The sequence below is a fragment of the Patagioenas fasciata genome, chromosome 3 (assembly GCF_037038585.1).
Source record: "Patagioenas fasciata isolate bPatFas1 chromosome 3, bPatFas1.hap1, whole genome shotgun sequence".
NCBI classification, from domain to species: domain Eukaryota; kingdom Metazoa; phylum Chordata; class Aves; order Columbiformes; family Columbidae; genus Patagioenas; species Patagioenas fasciata.
In genome coordinates, this window is record NC_092522.1 from 42,157,729 (window position 1) to 42,175,518 (window position 17,790).

Sequence of the window (17,790 nt, forward strand, 5' to 3'; positions counted from 1 at the left end):
TATCTCTAGATTTCATCATGGCAAGTGCTGTGATACTGTTTTCACGCATTTGTTTCTTCACTAAATTTATCCGAGCATCTCCTCTACAAGACTAAAAGTCTATTTGAATATCTGTAACCTATACACAAAATTGCTAATTAAAATAATTGCAGTTGTTCAGAATCTACCTCCAAGTAGTAGCACTTCAACCAAGAGAGACACTGTATAATTATCCTGCACAGACATCAATGTTGTCTTCCTGTCCCAAGGAATTAATGCCTGACAGAAGCGGTAATAGCTCTTATCCTTCAGTCCAAACATCGATGTTGGGTATATTTTGTTTTGTTGTATTGATATTTGATTTGGTTAACAGTGGTAGATAGAATGACATGCTGAAGGCCATGGTCATGGCTGCTTTTTGAGAGACCCCTAGTGCTGCCAGATAGGTGATATTAAAGTTCCTCTAATCCAATTGTGTTTTGGTTGGTTGGTCAGTCAGTTGTTTTCAGGATGGAACTGTAAGAACAGAAAGCACCAGTAACCGTTAACTGTCCAGATGCAGCCTCAAGACAATGGGAATAGCTGGAAGGAATTGCAAACAGTGAGGAGATGAGGATAAGTGAAGAATTCAGATTGTTACCTCAAAAATAATAGCAACGCTCTCCCCTCAGCAAAAGAAAAGGTGCGATTTTCATGTCAAGTAAATTGGCTCCAAATAGCTTTTTTTCAGGACTTCACCATGACTACCAGAATTAGTTACGTTAGAACTCCTGGTTTTCACTGTGATGTAGCAAGACTAAGATAGGCACACACTTTCAGTTTCAGCGTATTTATTTCCCAAGTAGCACTTCTGTTTACATTAGTTTTAAGAACTTGAGTTATGTCATTTAGAAACTAAATGAGGTATTTACATATTTATTGTTCCATCATCTGGTATATAACACCTAATTTTAATTTTTTAAACCAGCAGCAACTAAACAGCTTCAGATTTATTGAAAAGGCTCTTAGTTTTGGATATTTTATCTGATAAAGAGACAAGAAAACTGTAAGAACAGGACAAATGCAACATTTTATTGTGAATCTAAAGCTATGTGCTCATCATGCTCTTTTACATTGCTTTTTAATAAAAGGTTGTTTAACATTTCAGAAAACATTCTTAAAAGAACGATGAAACAAAAGTGCTTCAAAACAACAAAATACAAGAATTAACCCCATCCCAGACTGGAGTCATCCAATATATTTAATAGAGATGGGGTATAGAGTTTTGTCTCCACCTTTGGTTTTTGTCACTTTAGTCCAGATTTCTGAAAAGTACTGACTAGCCCTTCACATGACTAAAAGTTCGAATCATGTAGCAAAACCAGCTTCTGTATTTCCAGTTCCTTTGCTAGGTGTGCGTTTATTGGATGAAGTATTTTCTTCCCCACTTCTAAGGGTAAAAAAACCTGTGGAGCTGAGAGGCTACATCCCGAGCATCTTAGAAGAACATGCCTTTATTAACCAACTACAGAGAACGTTGGCTTTTTTCCTCAGAGCCACTTCTCTGAAATGGGATTTTAAGAAATGCGTCTTATGAAGGCAAGGAAAGTCTTGCAGCAAAACAAGGTTGATCACCGTAGCTTCCAGACACTATGTAAAGAATTCGCACATGAAAAAAATCAAACTCTGAAGAACCCACAGTGTTTAGCCAATATATTTAATCCATTGGAGGAGTGTATACCTTGCCAATTATTGCCGAACTCAGGAGGTAGTTATTGACAAAGTAAACAGTTTCCACTCTAAGACAGTTAACAATTTACATGAGAAGCAGGAAAAACACAACACACATTTGCCCATTCTTCACAAGATTATTTTCTTTTTGTAGGAAGCAACAGTTTAACTTTCTCATCTTGTGGAATTATAGTTACAATATTAAAAAAAAAAATAATGGAAATGCTATTTTAAAGAAAAAATTCTAAAAGAAAATAAGTGATCCACTGGTCATCTTTTAGGATGACCAACAGATCATCTTAAGTTTGAATATTCAGTAGGTGAGTAAGACAGCATCTTTCAACACTAAATAGCGGCTCAAGAGAACCTAACAATTAAATTGGCAACTGCCTCTAATTAGCATAATGACCGAGATAACTAGATTCATTCACTCCCTGCTCGCTACTTCTCATTCCATTTTTGATATCTGTTAGAAGTCTCCAACACTGAAAACATCGTGAAAGCTTGAGACCACCACAGACAATGGATGAAGATACAGAACCTACAACAGCGCCTGCCACCTCCCAAAGCTGCCACCTGCAGAAGCATCATGAAGCACTGCAGCAGCTGGGTAAGCACATCTTGGGCATAACTGCACATTGTCCATGTCTTGGGTAGGAAAGTGCTGTAGGACTTTAGGGCACAGTTTCACCCCGGGTGGTGCTAAGGAAGCCCAAAGTAGAACGCTGATTTCCACACAAGTTGCAGAACAGACGTAAAACCAGCGATGGCCTCTAATTAGTGCAGTGACAACAAATTCCTTCTCAGTTCAGAGATCCCATTCCTCTCCATTTTAAAGTGTTACTATCACATTTATTATCCATATAAAGTAAGTTGCAGGGCCATATTCAACAAAATTATTTTAGCAACTGACTTTCTGAAGTAGAGTCAATAAGACATCTCGGGGCAGAACACCTTTTTCTAATACACTGAACTCTGTAAAGTTTAAGAAACTAACAGGACAGAGACTTATATGTGAATAAATACCCGAGCTTAAGGCTTATCTTTAAGATTCAGTGTTGTTTTCATCTTAGCCGCAAGGAGAGAACCTGTACAGGTTTGGTATACTCTACAGAAAAGTCAACATTAGAAAAGGGAACATCATAACACATAATAAATTCTCATTTTAAGGAGAAAGAGCTTGAGAAGACATTGTTCTTCCAGCACGTAGAAAAATAAAAAGTGCATTTCTTGCCTAATAAAAGCAACAAAGATGTATGAAGGAAGTTGTTAAAAAAACCCAGAGGGTTTGATTTTTCTTTTTTCTTTCCTCCCTCTAGTAACTGCTGCACTTTAAGGCAGTAAACCACACTTGCAGAGAGCCAGACAAGCTGCTTCCTAATCATCTCAAAAAGTGGGTCAAGTCCCTCATTCATTAGTAGTGGACAGATTCAGGGGAAAAAAAAAAAGGCAGTTTAGGAGCTAATGTAATGCCAATCTTTAAAGGTTAAAAGCATCCAAGCTGCTGTCCTGTTTATCCTATTCTAATTCAAGATACTGTATTAGAACATAATCTGATTTTATGGTAAATATACTTTCAAAGTTCTATATAAAATATCATAGATTTGGGAAATACAGGTATTGGGGTTTTTTGAGGGGTATTGGTTGTTGAAGATGAGAAGCAATGCCTTAAAGGGAACAGAATTATTACTAAAATACACTATTCAGAAAATAACATAGGAGTGAAATTTAAAGGAGATTTATGAACCAAACAGCACTTGGTCATGGGCTAAAAAGTCACCGAATCACGGAATGGTTGGGGTTGGAAGGGACCTCTGGAGATCACCTACTCCAACTCCCCTGCTAAAGCAGGTTCACTCAGAGCAGATCACACACGAAGGTGTCCAGGCGGGTTTTGAATGTCTCTAGAGGAGACTCCACAACCTCCCTGGGCTGCCTGCGATCCAGCAGTTGGGAGGTAAACTGATGTTGCCAAACAAAATTAAGCTCTTACTACTGTGTTTCAGAACTGATTTATAGGGCTGTAGTTAATCCATCATGCAGAAAACAATCAAGGCAGGATAAACCAACAGCAGTGGTACCACTCACACAGATTCTCTTGTACAAACAAGCGAAAGGGCTGGTGTCCCTTTTCTTTCTGAAGGAGCAACTAAAATTCTGACTCTTCATGCTCTGCACACTGGTGGCATTTTAGCAGATGGAAACGTCTGCCTCCACGTTTAAGGTACCTATCACATGTCAATAGGTATGTATTTGCAATAAATACCAGTATATTCCTCAAAATACATGGAGGAAAACAGAGTTTAGTAAGAAATACTTAGGAATACTGGAAACCAGAGATGTTACCCTCAAGTTCTCATTTTGCAAAGGATCTCAAGGCAAGTGTACAAGCTTTAGGAACAGGAAGACCAGGGGCCTTTCTTAGATGTTTAGCTGTCTGGAAGATGCTAATAAAACAGTAATATTCCATTAGAATATGAAGAGAAACTACTTTGAGGGTGCCAGAGCACTGGAACAGGCTGCCCAGAGAGGCTGTGGAGTCTCCTCTGGAGACATTAAAACCCACCTGGACACATTCCTGTGCCATCTGCTCTGGGTGAAACTACTTTAACAGGTGGATTGGACTAGATGATCTCCAGAGGTCCCTTCCAACCGTAACCATTCTGTAATCCTGTGATATTCATGCTTAGCACTATGAAGTCTATGACAAATATGGATCAAGTCAGCCAGGAATCTCAAACAATAGAGATGGTCTACTGTAGGCAGAACTAAGGCAACACAAGCATTTAGGATTTAAGAGAATTTAAGATTTAAGCAACTGAAATCTTCCAGCATTTCTTTCTTCTCCAGGAAGATGAATCAGGGGAACAGAAATCACTTTTCATTTACATCAGACATACATTTGAGAGTCGTACCCTTAAGAAGGCTAGAAGTGGTTTGGTTAGATTATTTCAGAAGGCATACTTGTGTAACACGATTTTCTCTTATTTATTTGATTTTACTTTTAAAATCAGTTAAAAGCATCTCTGGTTCAAAAAAACATCCCAAACATATTGTATCTGTGTGTCTCCAAAGTTTGACACACTTTCTGCTATTTAGTACTCAATACTACGCGGTGAGCACAGTGTCTTCTCTGGGTATTACTATACTTAGACTGCATCTATCAGCTAGGGGTTTTTTCATATATATGTGTATATATATTTATATAAAATATATTTATAGTCAACTTCCAGGGCAGTAGTCCCAGAAATATTTGACTTACTCCTATCAGTTAAAAATAAGTTAAATGAAAAATTAAGAACAAAATTTTCTGTTAAGATCAAAAGCAAACAACACTTACAACTCAATTTAAACAACTGTAAACAATACGCATTTTTGTAATATCACTAAGCTGGGAGAGTTGTCTCAAAAAAAGAAATAAGCAAGCACAAACCTGCTCTAAAAAGGAACTAGTGTTCTGCCTTGCAAACCCATGCAGAATTTGTAAACAAGTTGTCAAGCCTTTAGAAGTAAAGGCAAAGATGTTTTCCTTTATTACAGTATTTAAAGGCTATCACTTAAGTGTTTTTTAATAGCTTGTCATTTATATAATAAAAACAAGTACTTGTACAAAGATGCAGTTTCTTTTTAAAAAAGCAGATCAGTTGAGTGTTTCATACTTTAATATATAAACCAAAACATATGAAAGCTATAAAAACATTAATGTGTGCCACGTATTAAACATGTAGCCTCGTATTTTAATGCTCACATGTGTAGATTAAAAAAAATTATCACAATGGAAATTTTACTTTCAATTATCATAAACAGACCAAAATACAGAGTAGAAACACGTCATTTTTTGAAACTTGACATTTAGCATCACTTACTCTCTCAAACATCAGCTGGGCTTCAAGTTGTACACCATAAGCGTAAGCTAACATTCTACCAATGGAAGCGTTACAAAATGCATTAAGAGAAAATACTGCCAGTAAATGAATGTCTTAGTCTACTTTTTATTTACTACTTTTTTAAAAGATAGTTTGAACTGGCTTTATAGGGTTGGGGTTTTTTGCTGTTCTGCTATCAAATCTGTCTTCTTTAAAACTGTCCTGTGAACAATACAGTCACATTACAACTAAACAAAGACAGGTAATAACAGACCAGCTGCTTTTTACACTTTAATTTTCATAATTCCCCAATGCCGTTCTTCCTTTCTGCACAGGGAAACTGTTTTATTTGGCACATTAAGGATAAAAAAGTCAAAAACTGAACCAAAGTTTACAAACCTCCAATTTTAAGTTAGTAGTTATAAGGAAGAAAGTCAGACATCAATGTCATGACAAAATTAAAAACATAAAAAACCACACACACACAACATAGGGAAAAGGTTTTCCAATGATCAATATCATCAGAGCCTTCTAGCTGAAAGAAAATACATATATTATTGTTCAAACCATAATCAAATTGCTAGGAATCTTATCTCAAGTCCTATTGTGCTCTTACTTACAGTGTGTAAATCCTCACTAAATGGCAAGGAGGCTTTGATGAACACATTTCACATTGTATAATTTTTTCTTAATCTCAAGTTTTAATGCAGATACTTAAAAGATCTGTAAAGTCCTGTAAACGCTGGCTGCTTTCCAGTAGTCTGTACTAATTGTTCCTCAGGCAGCACTTGGTTCCACTTCAGGTAGTGTTTCACACTGTGGTGTCTCCAAAGTCCTTGTTCCAGCGAATATATGCTTCCAGGGTCTGAGGGCTCAAACTGCGCTTTATCTTCTTCAAAGACTCTGTGAAATCTGATAGTTTGATATTTCTCATCTAAAAAAAAAAAAAAAACAAAAAAAACCCCACCAACACATCAGGATCACAAGTGGTTTATGTATGTCACTTCAAATAAGTACTTCAGTATTCACTTTTAACAAAGCATATTCTATGAGTGCTTCATCTTGACATAAGGAAGAAATTATTTTACAGTGAGAACAGTCAATCACTGGAACAACCTCCCCAGAGACATGGTAGAGTCCCCATCGCTGGGGGTGTTCAAGATGCAATAGGACAGGGTGCTAGATAACCTCATCTGGGCTCCCTTTCCCATGGCATATTGAACCAGATGATCTTCCAAGGTCCCTTCCAACCTGGGCTGTTCTATGATTCTATGACCAAGATCCATGAGTCTTGTAATTTAAGACAATCAGTATTTATAGTTTTTAATAAACCAACATTTGGTAATCATAATGTTTGCCTTGTTACTTAACAGCCCACAAGATTATTACTTCCTATTTCACTAGGTGGTGCAAGCTGCTATATATGGGGGCACAGAACTAAGAGTAAGATGTAGGATTTTTTCTTAATACATGTATAGCATAATCTCTGCATGCCAGGAGAATAAGGCACTGAAAGCTCCCACCCTTTCCACAACTGTATTCAGACCATAGGATACCGTCAGCCAAATAATCCCAATTATCTAACCTCTCTGATACAACACATGCCTTTCAGTCATTTGCTGAGGACATGATTGTAAGCATATATATGCATATATATCTCCGATATAGAGAAATGCCTGACATCATGGGCTATAACCAGGGTGTGTGGAACAACCAGTCTCATTACTAAAGGAGTATTAACATTACAACTGGAGAAGATTCCCCATGTTTCTTTGGGACTAGGCTATTGGAAGTAAACTTGCATTCACAACAAGTTATCACAGGATGTTCTCATCTTCCTGCCACAAATCCTTTCGGCTTATCAGAGCCTTAGCCATGATCTAGGGCTAAACACAGAAAGCAACACGGGAATTAAGTTTTGCCTCACTTTCCCTTACATAACTGTGGTTTGCACACACATTTGAACAGAAACTTCTGTATGTGGGACCAAACTCCTCCTTTTATTTTGATGTTTACAGAGGCAATTTGTGGTGAGGAACCTTTTTTTTTTCTTTATGAAGGTCCATCTGAATGAAAGTAAGTATTATATACAAACAAACCTCTTTTAAAATCCCTCAGAGGTCCTCCCTAAGATGACGGAATAAAACACATCATTTGACATAATACTTCTGGGTATGTTTTGGGGGAATACCACTGCAAGCAAATCTGACATCATCTGGTAGGTAACAGATACAGTTGCAGCTCAGTGCAAAGGGAAAGGTAGGGCACTCAGGCTGAAACTGACAACAGCAGAGACTTGTTACTGGAAAAGAGTTGCTGCTCTTAGGCCTGATAACCAACAAACTACACAAAGAGCCTCAGACACTTGAGGACACATTTTCTTTTTAATCACTATTTGTAAAGAATTTTCTTCAATGAAGAAGTAATCAAAAAGGGTAGTATCACCAAGAAATTACGAGGTATTTTGTATGATACTATGTAGTAAATAACAGGATTTTAAAAGTCTCTGATGAGCATGTATTCTATTCAGAGGAGAAAAAGCAACTGCAAGAACAGCATACCTCACTGGCAGACATGTTCTTCACCTGTTCTGGTTTTAATTCTGTGAAAATAAAGGAAGATAAGCATGTTTCATAAAACTTCCACTGCTTCTGACAACTAAAGCATGTTAAAAGCACTTTTATTCTGGAAAAAAGAAAAAACACCAAAAACAACAACAAAACAAACTCAAAACAAAACACACAAAAACCCCAAACCACAACTAAAAATTAGACTTCTCTGCCTCAACATAATCTCCTGTTCAGAAAGGTACATGGTGTTTTTACCTCCTCCTTCCCCATTTATCAGCTCCTCAACCAGGCTGCTCCCACACTCAGTCACTGCGGATACAGTACAAAGTGGTAGCAGAACTAATTCCTTCTTCCTAAAGCATGGGGAACAGCACAGTAACAGAGCTGCCTTCCCCCATATTATTCCAGGTACCTACAACTCCCCTGCCCCTCAAACATGCAGAGTTGTCAGGAAACAGAAAGTCACTGTCACCCAAGAAGATAGAAATAAAATCAGGTATAACACATTTTAAAAAATAAATTCTCTGAAAGCCAGGAGCAGGTAGAAGAAATAGGGTACACAACGTTTTGTGGCCTCTTCCCAAACTGGACTTGCATGTGAAGTGATATGTCAGCCAAGTAAAGCCTGCATATCTAAATGCACACTTTATTAATTCAACTACTCTAAATAAATATATTCAAGTCTTAGGAAACATGATGTCTCTTGTGAGACCTATTTAATGCAATTTTGTTTCCCAGTTATTATGCAGGATTTTGGAAGATGTCCTTACAATTCCAACAGCTGAAAGTAAGCGAACAAAGAACTATTACTTTCCAGTAGCTGCTTTCCAAGAGATAGTGCACTGGCAAAACTGCATGCTATAGGATTTCTGACTCAATAAAATTAAACAACACATGCGCACAGATCTTTCATCCCATAAATCATTTAAGAGAGTTGCAACAACTTTTATTTACACATAATAGGCTGATATTACAGAACACTTCTGCTCTGGCTCCCTTTAGTACCTTTCTGTCAGGTAGGACAACACATCCGCAAACAAAAAACTAACATAAAATCTTCACAATCTTTTCTTCACAAAATCACACCACTCATCTCCACTAAACAAAATCAGCCCTTTCAGATGTGGCTCCTGGACACATAATAACTTCCTAGTGAAACAGAACAAAGCGGGGGGGGTGTCTGGAAAAAAGTCTAATTTTCACTGTGCATTAAAATCATGTGTTTTCAAAGTTGGAAACATCAGAGGAATAACATATAGATAAAATTTTACTTGAGTCACTACTGTCATCTGGATCACAATTCAATAGTAAAAGATCGAAAAACAAAAAAGCTATAGCATTCAAACCATATCTAAAAAACGAAAAACACCACAGAACACAAAATTCACCTGATTCAGTATTTCCTTCCTATAGACTTAAAAGAGATCTGTCCACTTTCTAATACAAAGTAATGCAGTCAGAGACTGCTATTCAAGTTATAATTTAGACACAACAGAACTGACACCAGCCTAAGAAAGATGCACTAGTTAAAAAAACCTCACAAATGTGAAAAAACAGTTCATTCTGCTTTCCTCTTAAGACATAAAAGTTGTCTCTTTCACACGGTGAGGTACTGAAGGGTTTTATGTAGGGTCTTTCAAAGATGCTATTACGAGGAACAGACCAAAATCCAATCTAAAAAGCTTGATTTCAGAGCTTTATGAATTTTAAAGATGTAGGAAAATATAATATCTCTAATATCAAGGGTACTGAGTTTTTTCAAAACCTAAATAAAAAGCAGATTACCTCGAATAGGGCCCAGTGCTGCATCCTTTGCTAATGCGGTTAAATCACTTCCAGAGTATCCATCTGTCATTCTTTGTCCAAGGAAAAAGTGGGGGAGAAGGGGAAGAAAAAAAACAAAACCAAAACCTGCTTCAAATCATATCAATTTAATTGCAGATGATTAAAATGTTACTTAATCAAAAGTATTATTTTGATATCATTTTGCAAGTTTCATAAATCAGAAGTGCATCAATGTAAGTGATCTATAATTGAGTCTTTCCCAGATTAAATTTGAAGTACAGCTATTCAAGTCCCAAATAACCTGCTACGAAAAGCAAAAAGATAGCAATCAACTAGGATTTGTAGATTAAAATTAATCTCAAGCATATTTACTATGCCTGTTACGAGAATGCCCTGCCACTAGTTGGTCATCATTTATTGCAGATGAATATAAAGCCAAAACCTCAACTCTCCTGTAGTCTTTCAACCCCATTGATACAATGAGAACCCAATACTACACATCTTAATGATGAAAAATATAAAGTAACTTTGTTTTGTAATAGGAAGGGTATTTAACCTATGCTCTTCCAATCAAATATGAAACTGAAAATAATCTGAAATTATCCAGTGCTTGCTCTGCTATGTTGGTAATACCTTCAACAAACCTAGCAATGGACAAGCAAAGAAAAGTTGCTTTTGATTTGAAATACATGACAAGTGCAAAACTGGTACTGTCTTTGCATCAGAGATAAGTGCTGGACTGCCTGGGGGATGGGTGGAGAAAAGCATCCCCTCCTCCCTCCTCCTCAGAAAGAAAAGCACTGATGAACACGTTTCGACAACAGAAACTCAGACAGGTAGTGCAGGAAAAAAACCAAGCACATACATATATACAAGCATACATAAAAATACTTTCATATAGCCAGATGGGAGACCATCTTCCCCAAACGCAGGCAACTAATTCTCAGCAAGAGTTATCACTATCTGATGATATACATCAGTAAACATTAGTACATTTCAATGAATAAAAAACAGTCTGAATGAATGCAGTAGATGAGTATATTTATGTAGCAAAGTTACAAAATACTTACCTAGCTAGTTGTGCCAACTCTTTTTGGGTCAACGGACTTCCTTGCTTGCTTAGAAGATTTTTTAGCAAAATCAATCTCGTCTGAAAAGTAGATATGTTTATCAGATGTAAAACTGATTTTCATGGTGCACTTAAAATTCTATTGCAACAACAAAACTACATGTTTGTCAGGTCAGCTTTTCTGCTTCACTAGTTTAAATTTGCCTATAGTGCTTTTGTGATGAGGCTGTACGCTATCATCTCTTCTGGGGAAGAGAAAGGGATTTGGTAGTAACGACTGAGGGTTAAGCTACTTCAACAATAATGCATTAGAATCCTCATCAAAAGGCCTAATCTGCTGTTGAGCTGAAAAACAGTACTTTAAGAAAGCTACTTTCATCTTTTGCAATAAACAGTCTTCTCCAACCAAGCAAACGTGCTCCTGCAAGCCCTACTTCAGACTTGTCCATGCCTGCTAGTATGTAAGCAACAACTCACTGGCCAAGAAATACTGAGTAGCTACTATCAGATTTGCAACTAGCACGTGTAAAAGAAATGCAAAAATGTACGATAACCACCAGAATTAAAGCACAGTGTACTATGGCTGTTATGAATGAACAGAAGTTAATTCACCAAACTGTAATCATCCTCTAGGGCAAGTTCAGAATAGCCTAAGAAACATATTTTATTCTATTTTTCAATAAAATTGATCTTAAAATGAAGACAACGCATGGAAAAACTTACTTCTTCATTTGGTAAAGACACATATACCCGTTTGGTGAATCGTCTAGAAAAAAAAAGCATATAAAAGTGTGTGTATATATGTGTATATCTTTTTAGTGCACATAGGTCTAACATTTGGATTGATAAATATCAAAATTTCACTTATATCATCAAATTCTAGGAAGCAGAACTACAGATTTAAAAAACAAAACCCAACAAAACCAGCATCCAAACAAAGAATATGCAGAAGCCACTGGTGTCACCTTACTCTAATTTGAAGTTACGAAAGTCCTCTCAGGCAGAAAAGATAATACTCTAAAGGTAGAAATACCACTGACTACCAGCAACAAAATGAAGTGTCTCTCCACGGTACACAAAAAGCCTTTGGAATAATTAAAAATGTGTTTTATTTGTTCAGACAGTTCTGACATGCCTATTCTCCTCAATCAAGAATGAAAAGAAAAGCAAGTATGAGAATTTGTAGCAAAAAAGTCCTAAGGCAAATCTACAGCGAGATCTGTAATTGTATGGGACATCAGAAGTCCAAAATTCACAGAGAAGAAATACTGGATTTCACTGGTCAAATTTCTTCCTTCGTCCTTCCATTAAGATTCAAATAATAGAAAAATCAAAATACAAAATGCAAGAAGGTTATAAAATGCTGGCTTGTTTTCAACAGGTACTGATGTTTTAGACAATCCTAAGCCATTCATGCTTGTGCAGATGTATCCCAAAAGAGAAGGGACAGGCACCTCCCTTGAGAGCTTAAGTAATTTAACCTTGCCGAACAGCTTTTTCTACCTAATTCCAAAACCAAAAACTACCAAGACACTAAGTAGCAAAACCTGCTCTTCTTAATGAACATCGTATTTTGGTATTCCAACAAAGGAGGAGGCATTTTGATACCTGAGAACAGCATCATCAAGCTCCTGTGGCCTGTTTGTTGCTCCCATCACAAGTATTCTGTCCTCTCCAGAAGACTGTACCTATACAATGTAGGAAGGCAAGGCAGCTTTCAGTTTACATCAAGCAGTAACACAATAAAGCCAGTTAGAGACTTGCCATGTGTTCAGTGCACTGATGCTATCTTCCCATGTATGCTTTTTTCCCCATGTAGTTACCTTTAAAACATTCTTTAGATAAACGTAAAGTCCAACTAAGAAAAAGTAAAAAGAAAAAAAAAAAAGGAATGTAAACACAGGACACTGTGCAATTCATGCTGCTTGAAAAGAGACTTGCAAGAGCACAGATGCTGCTGTGGAACTGCATGCTACAATGCTGGAAAAAACTGAGACCACAAAAAGCACTCAGAAGTTTAGTCATCCAGAGATGTTTAAAAAGCTCAAGACTTTCTGCTGTTGTGGGTTTTAACAGCAAACATTGTTTTGAAGCTTACAGAGAAAGAGAGAAACAAAACTTTAGGCTAAGGTACAGCCAGAACCATTCCGATCAGAGATTTATCTAACAAGGGTCTCACAAGAAGTGAGTAATCAAAATGAGATGCTATTCGATAGTACAGACACAGCACTTTCCTCCCCTAATTCACTCAATTGCAACATTTGATTTTATACCCAAGAATATAGACAGTTTCCAGACTTCAGAGAAAACACTTGGGTATCAGAGACATGTTGTTATTCACCTGATATTCAGTCCTTTGTACACTTAAGTTCTTTGGTGCCTTACTGAGTTCAAAACATTCCACAAACATATTGTATGATACAGTTACACCTTGATCCAAAGTTTGCTCACTTACTAATTATATTTCATTTTCCCCTTTTCATTAAAAAAAACCCCTCTGTGTATATGTGTGTGTAATAATTTCTGCATATCATTACCACAATGCATTATTTGTCCTGATTGTTCCCACTTTGGACAAAATTTTCCTGATTCCATTGTGTCTCTCTACAGCTACCTTCTCCTCCTGTACCTCATTACTATAGCTTCACTACTGTAGCAATATTCTACTGTCCTAGTGGAATATAAACAAACATTGTTCAATACAAAAACCAGTTCTGTGTGACTGAAAAATATTCTGATCTTCATGTGTTTTCCCCCTCCCAAAACTATGAAACCCAGTTCCTTTTCCTGGGTATTACATAATGTGATATTAAATATATTCTTACTGTATCCTGTCACCTCTAGGTCATGATGCAAAGAAAAAATCTATAGCTCAATAGAAAGCATCCTTCTCAAGTGTCATGGCTGTGTATCCCCATGATATGGTCTGAAATCCCCATCCCTCAAGACTCATCTTACCCCTTGGCAGTGCCTACTTTTGTGACACATATCCCTTAAAAATCAAAAAGGCATCACTTAAAAGCCATTTAATCTTCTTTTACTTTGCCAAAAGGACAAGATGTGCTTCAGCAAAACATGCAATTGCAAACAAGGATTCAACTCCGCCTCACCCTCAAGTGTCCCTCTTGTCCCACAAGAACGTTTGTTCTCACAGCTCCTTCATTATTGCCATTTGTTATCCTTTCTTCTCCATCTTTCAACCCATTATTTCAGCTCATCTCCAGATTATTACCTCTCACCTCAGACTGAATTTTCCAGAATACTACAATAAGCAGGTAAAAGTTAACAGCAACAGGAAAAAGCTGTTTGGCCAGCAAGGGGTGGGGACAGGACACAGAGCTAAGCCCCAGCAGCCACATCCCATTTGTCCTTCATCTCTAGCTTATACTGGCACCCACTCTATTAGCCAATTCAGCTAAATCAAACAATACCCAAGACTAAATACTTACACCATCAAATTCTATTAAAAATTCTGTTTTTAGACGCCTACTAGCATCATGTTCACCTTCTCGTCTTTCACACAAAAGGCTATCAACTTCATCTAAAAAAGAAAGAAATAAATCTTAAATAAGCATGCAACATTAAAGTCTTCATATTTGCCTAAGTTCTTTTGCTAATATAGGGCTCCAATAAGAGAGATCAGACCTTTATTCCTTAGCAGACAGACAGATCTCAGTGAAGTTTAAAAGCTCGTATAACGTGTTGCCCTTTGAATATGTAACACCAAGCACAGATGAGAGAAAAAAAGATCCTGCTGATAATAAACTGCAACTCAGGATAAGCAAACCCCATTTTCATGTTTACAGTTTAATATATAAACGGACTTGGAGCGTAAAGGTAGTAGAGTATTTGTGGTCTTGAGGGCATTTCTTCCCACTATTACACCAATTAAATAACACAACAGTAATCCAACATGCTCTAAATGAAACTACTGATTAGTGAGCAGGTCAGATCTGAGACACTTGCTCTACATTGCAGAATTACCCAAAGAATTTACTCAATTATTCCAATTTTCTAAGTCAAAATACTTAAGAAAATGCACAAGAGTCAACAACATTTAAGGTCTTACCAATAAAAATTATAGAAGGCTGAAGTTCTCTGGCTACTGCAAATAGAGCACGCACCAACTTCTCCCCTTCACCCACCTAAAACAACAGCAAACTGGTTTTGGAGGAGGTTTAGAAAGCCTTTAATACAAGGAAGCTAACATAATGATCTACAGAAAATCGTGCTGATAATCAACCACACTCAGTCCACTCATACACACTCAGATTATCACTAGTTCACTATTACATACAACAGCATTGTTCAGGTCTTAAAAGAAATATTACAACTTCACTTATGATCAGAATTGAGTTGTCAAGAGATTTTGGTGCCTGAATTAGATTGAAAAGGGGAGCTGGGACTCACTTTGTTTACTTTTTAAAGAAGAAATAACGCACAACCACTGATCTATATGACAGCGAGGGTCAGAATGAACTGCAAAAGCATTTGACACTGAGTTAACACAACCACAAAACATTTTTCTTTACTTCACAAGTAACTTTTTTAGAACTTCAGGCTTACTACAGTATAACAGTTCAACAAAGATTCATCCGCAGTCTCTGGCCTTCTTAAGCCCCAATTACAACATGTGTGTTTTCAGATCAATACAGAGGGGCTACTTACGTATTTTGAAGTTAGGCTCGCTGCACTTATATTAAAGAAAGTAGCATTTGATTCTGCAGCAACTGCTTTGGCCTAGGAGAGGGGGAAAAAAAAAAGTACTTTTTCAAACATCACATTGAAGATACCTCTCTGCTTCTGTTGCCAGCACTGATTGATGATTTTGAAAACCCCTGTTCCTTCAAAGGGAACACCTTATAGATGCTACAGAAAAATTCCGTACAGGCCACTTACAAATAGGAACAGGTAACCAGACACCCTTAGACTTCCCTAACCACACCATTTCCATAGCCAACTACAACTTACATACTGAAGAATAAAAGTCTCCAGCTCTTTCCAATGTATCCTGAGTCAACATATGAAACAGTTTTAACTAATCTAGGGTGGTAATTTAGGGTAGCAGTCGGATCAAATCACATTAAAAATTATGTCTTTTTTCCATTGTACCCTATCTATACAAAAACTGCTTTCAGAGGAAAGCTAGGAAAAAGAATCAGTTCAGCCAGAATGCTCACACAGCACACCCTCTTCAGTAACAGCTTCACCATATTCAGGAGACTATGATTCCCTGGTTATATTGTTTAATTTTAGCGATTAGCAATTATGTTCCAGTGTGTAAAGCATAACAGATGAGGCAAAGTGAGGACACTCTTGTGCTCCAGAGCTGCTCCAGCTTCCGTGTCAGCACAGGGAGTGAGCAGCTGCAGCTGCCGTGCTATGTGGGACCGTGTGCCCGGTTCAGCTGCATCGGGACCCATGATGCTCCCCGGCTGATGTGCAGCCATCTCCCTCTGGTTCCTGGAGCCCAGCACATTGGGCTGAGAAAACAAGCAGCAGACAGACAGTTCCACAGCACTTATGCTCTGTGCATGGCAGTGTGGAATTCCGTCAGACAACCCTCTTTCTTGCTACTCTGCTCCCCCATTTCCACATCTAGTATATTTTAGTACAGAGCAGACCATTTGTGATTAATCACTGCTGTACACAAACAATTAACTATGTTACTTTTACTCTCTCCGAAAATGAAACTTCAGACTTGCTAGTTTAAGTTTTAAAATATTACTTGTGATATTGAAAAGAATTAGGGAACAGTTTAGCAACTCACTTCCCCAATTCCCCATCTTTATATTAAATTAACACCATAATATATATTCAGGAAGAATATACAGTCTATGACTACAACACCCAAACAGAAAGCCAGCACTCATGGTTACATTTTAAGCCCACCAACCCAGGCTTGAATTTTCTCACCAACATTGTCTTTCCGTTTCCTGGTGGGCCGAACAGCAACAATCCACGTGCAGGAGCTCTAAGTCCTGTAAATAACTGAAAAGTACATCACCATAAGTTTCCTTCAAAGACTTAAAGAATATGTTGATTTACCTCCACAAGAAAACAGTTTAAGACTGAGGAACGGCTCACTGGCTGACACTGATACCAATAGTAGCAGTACTACAACAGTGCAGGTTTTTAGAGAACTACATTCTATTATTAACTTGACCTAATGCACATCACTACTGTTTCTCACACAAGTGTTAAATGCCATTATGATTGTTCTGCGCATAGATGCACTGTGAAAGCAATATAAAAGACAGCAACACTTTGCACAAGACAGACCAGCCTAACAAGTTTAAAGCATCAACTCCATTTAAGAAGAGAGAGTGCAGGTATGTAGTACAAGAGTCAAAGCAATGTTCCTCCTAAGTTCATACGGAAAAACTCCATCTTTTTTTATTAAATGAAACTTGAGAAGCAAAGCTTTGACCAAAACTATTTTAAATATTACTTAACAACCACCTACTCTCTCTAAATGCTACTGATAATAATATTCTGCCTCTCACTTTGCACTGGATTCATCTTTCCTACACTGTAAAATTGCACCCATCCTATGTAGCATCACAGCAAGCAAATCTACAAACTTCATGAAAGTACATCTCTTTTAGTTATTCCCATAGGTTGTTTTCCTCAGCACTTTATCTTTACTGCTTTCCCCAAGAGTTTTAGAGTTCCTCTTTTGGTCTTACACTCACCCCTCCATTCCAGCTCCCAATAATCCCAACAAACAACCAAAAGCAATAGTTGTGAGTCTCTTATATACACACACCATGTCTGAAGACCACTGCTGGCAAGCCCTGCTTTCCGCAAT

General features: G+C 37.4%; 1 protein-coding gene across 5 annotated transcripts in view; it reads right to left on the bottom strand.

Moving 5' to 3' along the window:
• Positions 1 to 1,659: 1,659 nt before the first annotated feature.
• The window catches only part of SPAST (spastin), a 38,827-nt gene continuing 22,696 nt past the window's right edge, over positions 1,660 to 17,790 (bottom strand). For all 5 annotated transcript variants that reach the window (XM_065833993.2, XM_071806189.1, XM_065833994.2 and 2 more), the window contains 10 exons: positions 16,896 to 16,970; positions 15,648 to 15,719; positions 15,049 to 15,124; positions 14,429 to 14,520; positions 12,588 to 12,667; positions 11,703 to 11,745; positions 10,981 to 11,060; positions 9,911 to 9,981; positions 8,117 to 8,157; positions 1,660 to 6,489 (listed from right to left, as the gene is read on the bottom strand). In XM_065833993.2, the coding sequence (XP_065690065.1) occupies positions 6,367 to 6,489; positions 8,117 to 8,157; positions 9,911 to 9,981; positions 10,981 to 11,060; positions 11,703 to 11,745; positions 12,588 to 12,667; positions 14,429 to 14,520; positions 15,049 to 15,124; positions 15,648 to 15,719; positions 16,896 to 16,970 (753 nt within the window). In that variant the 3' untranslated portion in view covers positions 1,660 to 6,366. The remainder of the gene's footprint in view (positions 6,490 to 8,116; positions 8,158 to 9,910; positions 9,982 to 10,980; positions 11,061 to 11,702; positions 11,746 to 12,587; positions 12,668 to 14,428; positions 14,521 to 15,048; positions 15,125 to 15,647; positions 15,720 to 16,895; positions 16,971 to 17,790) is intronic.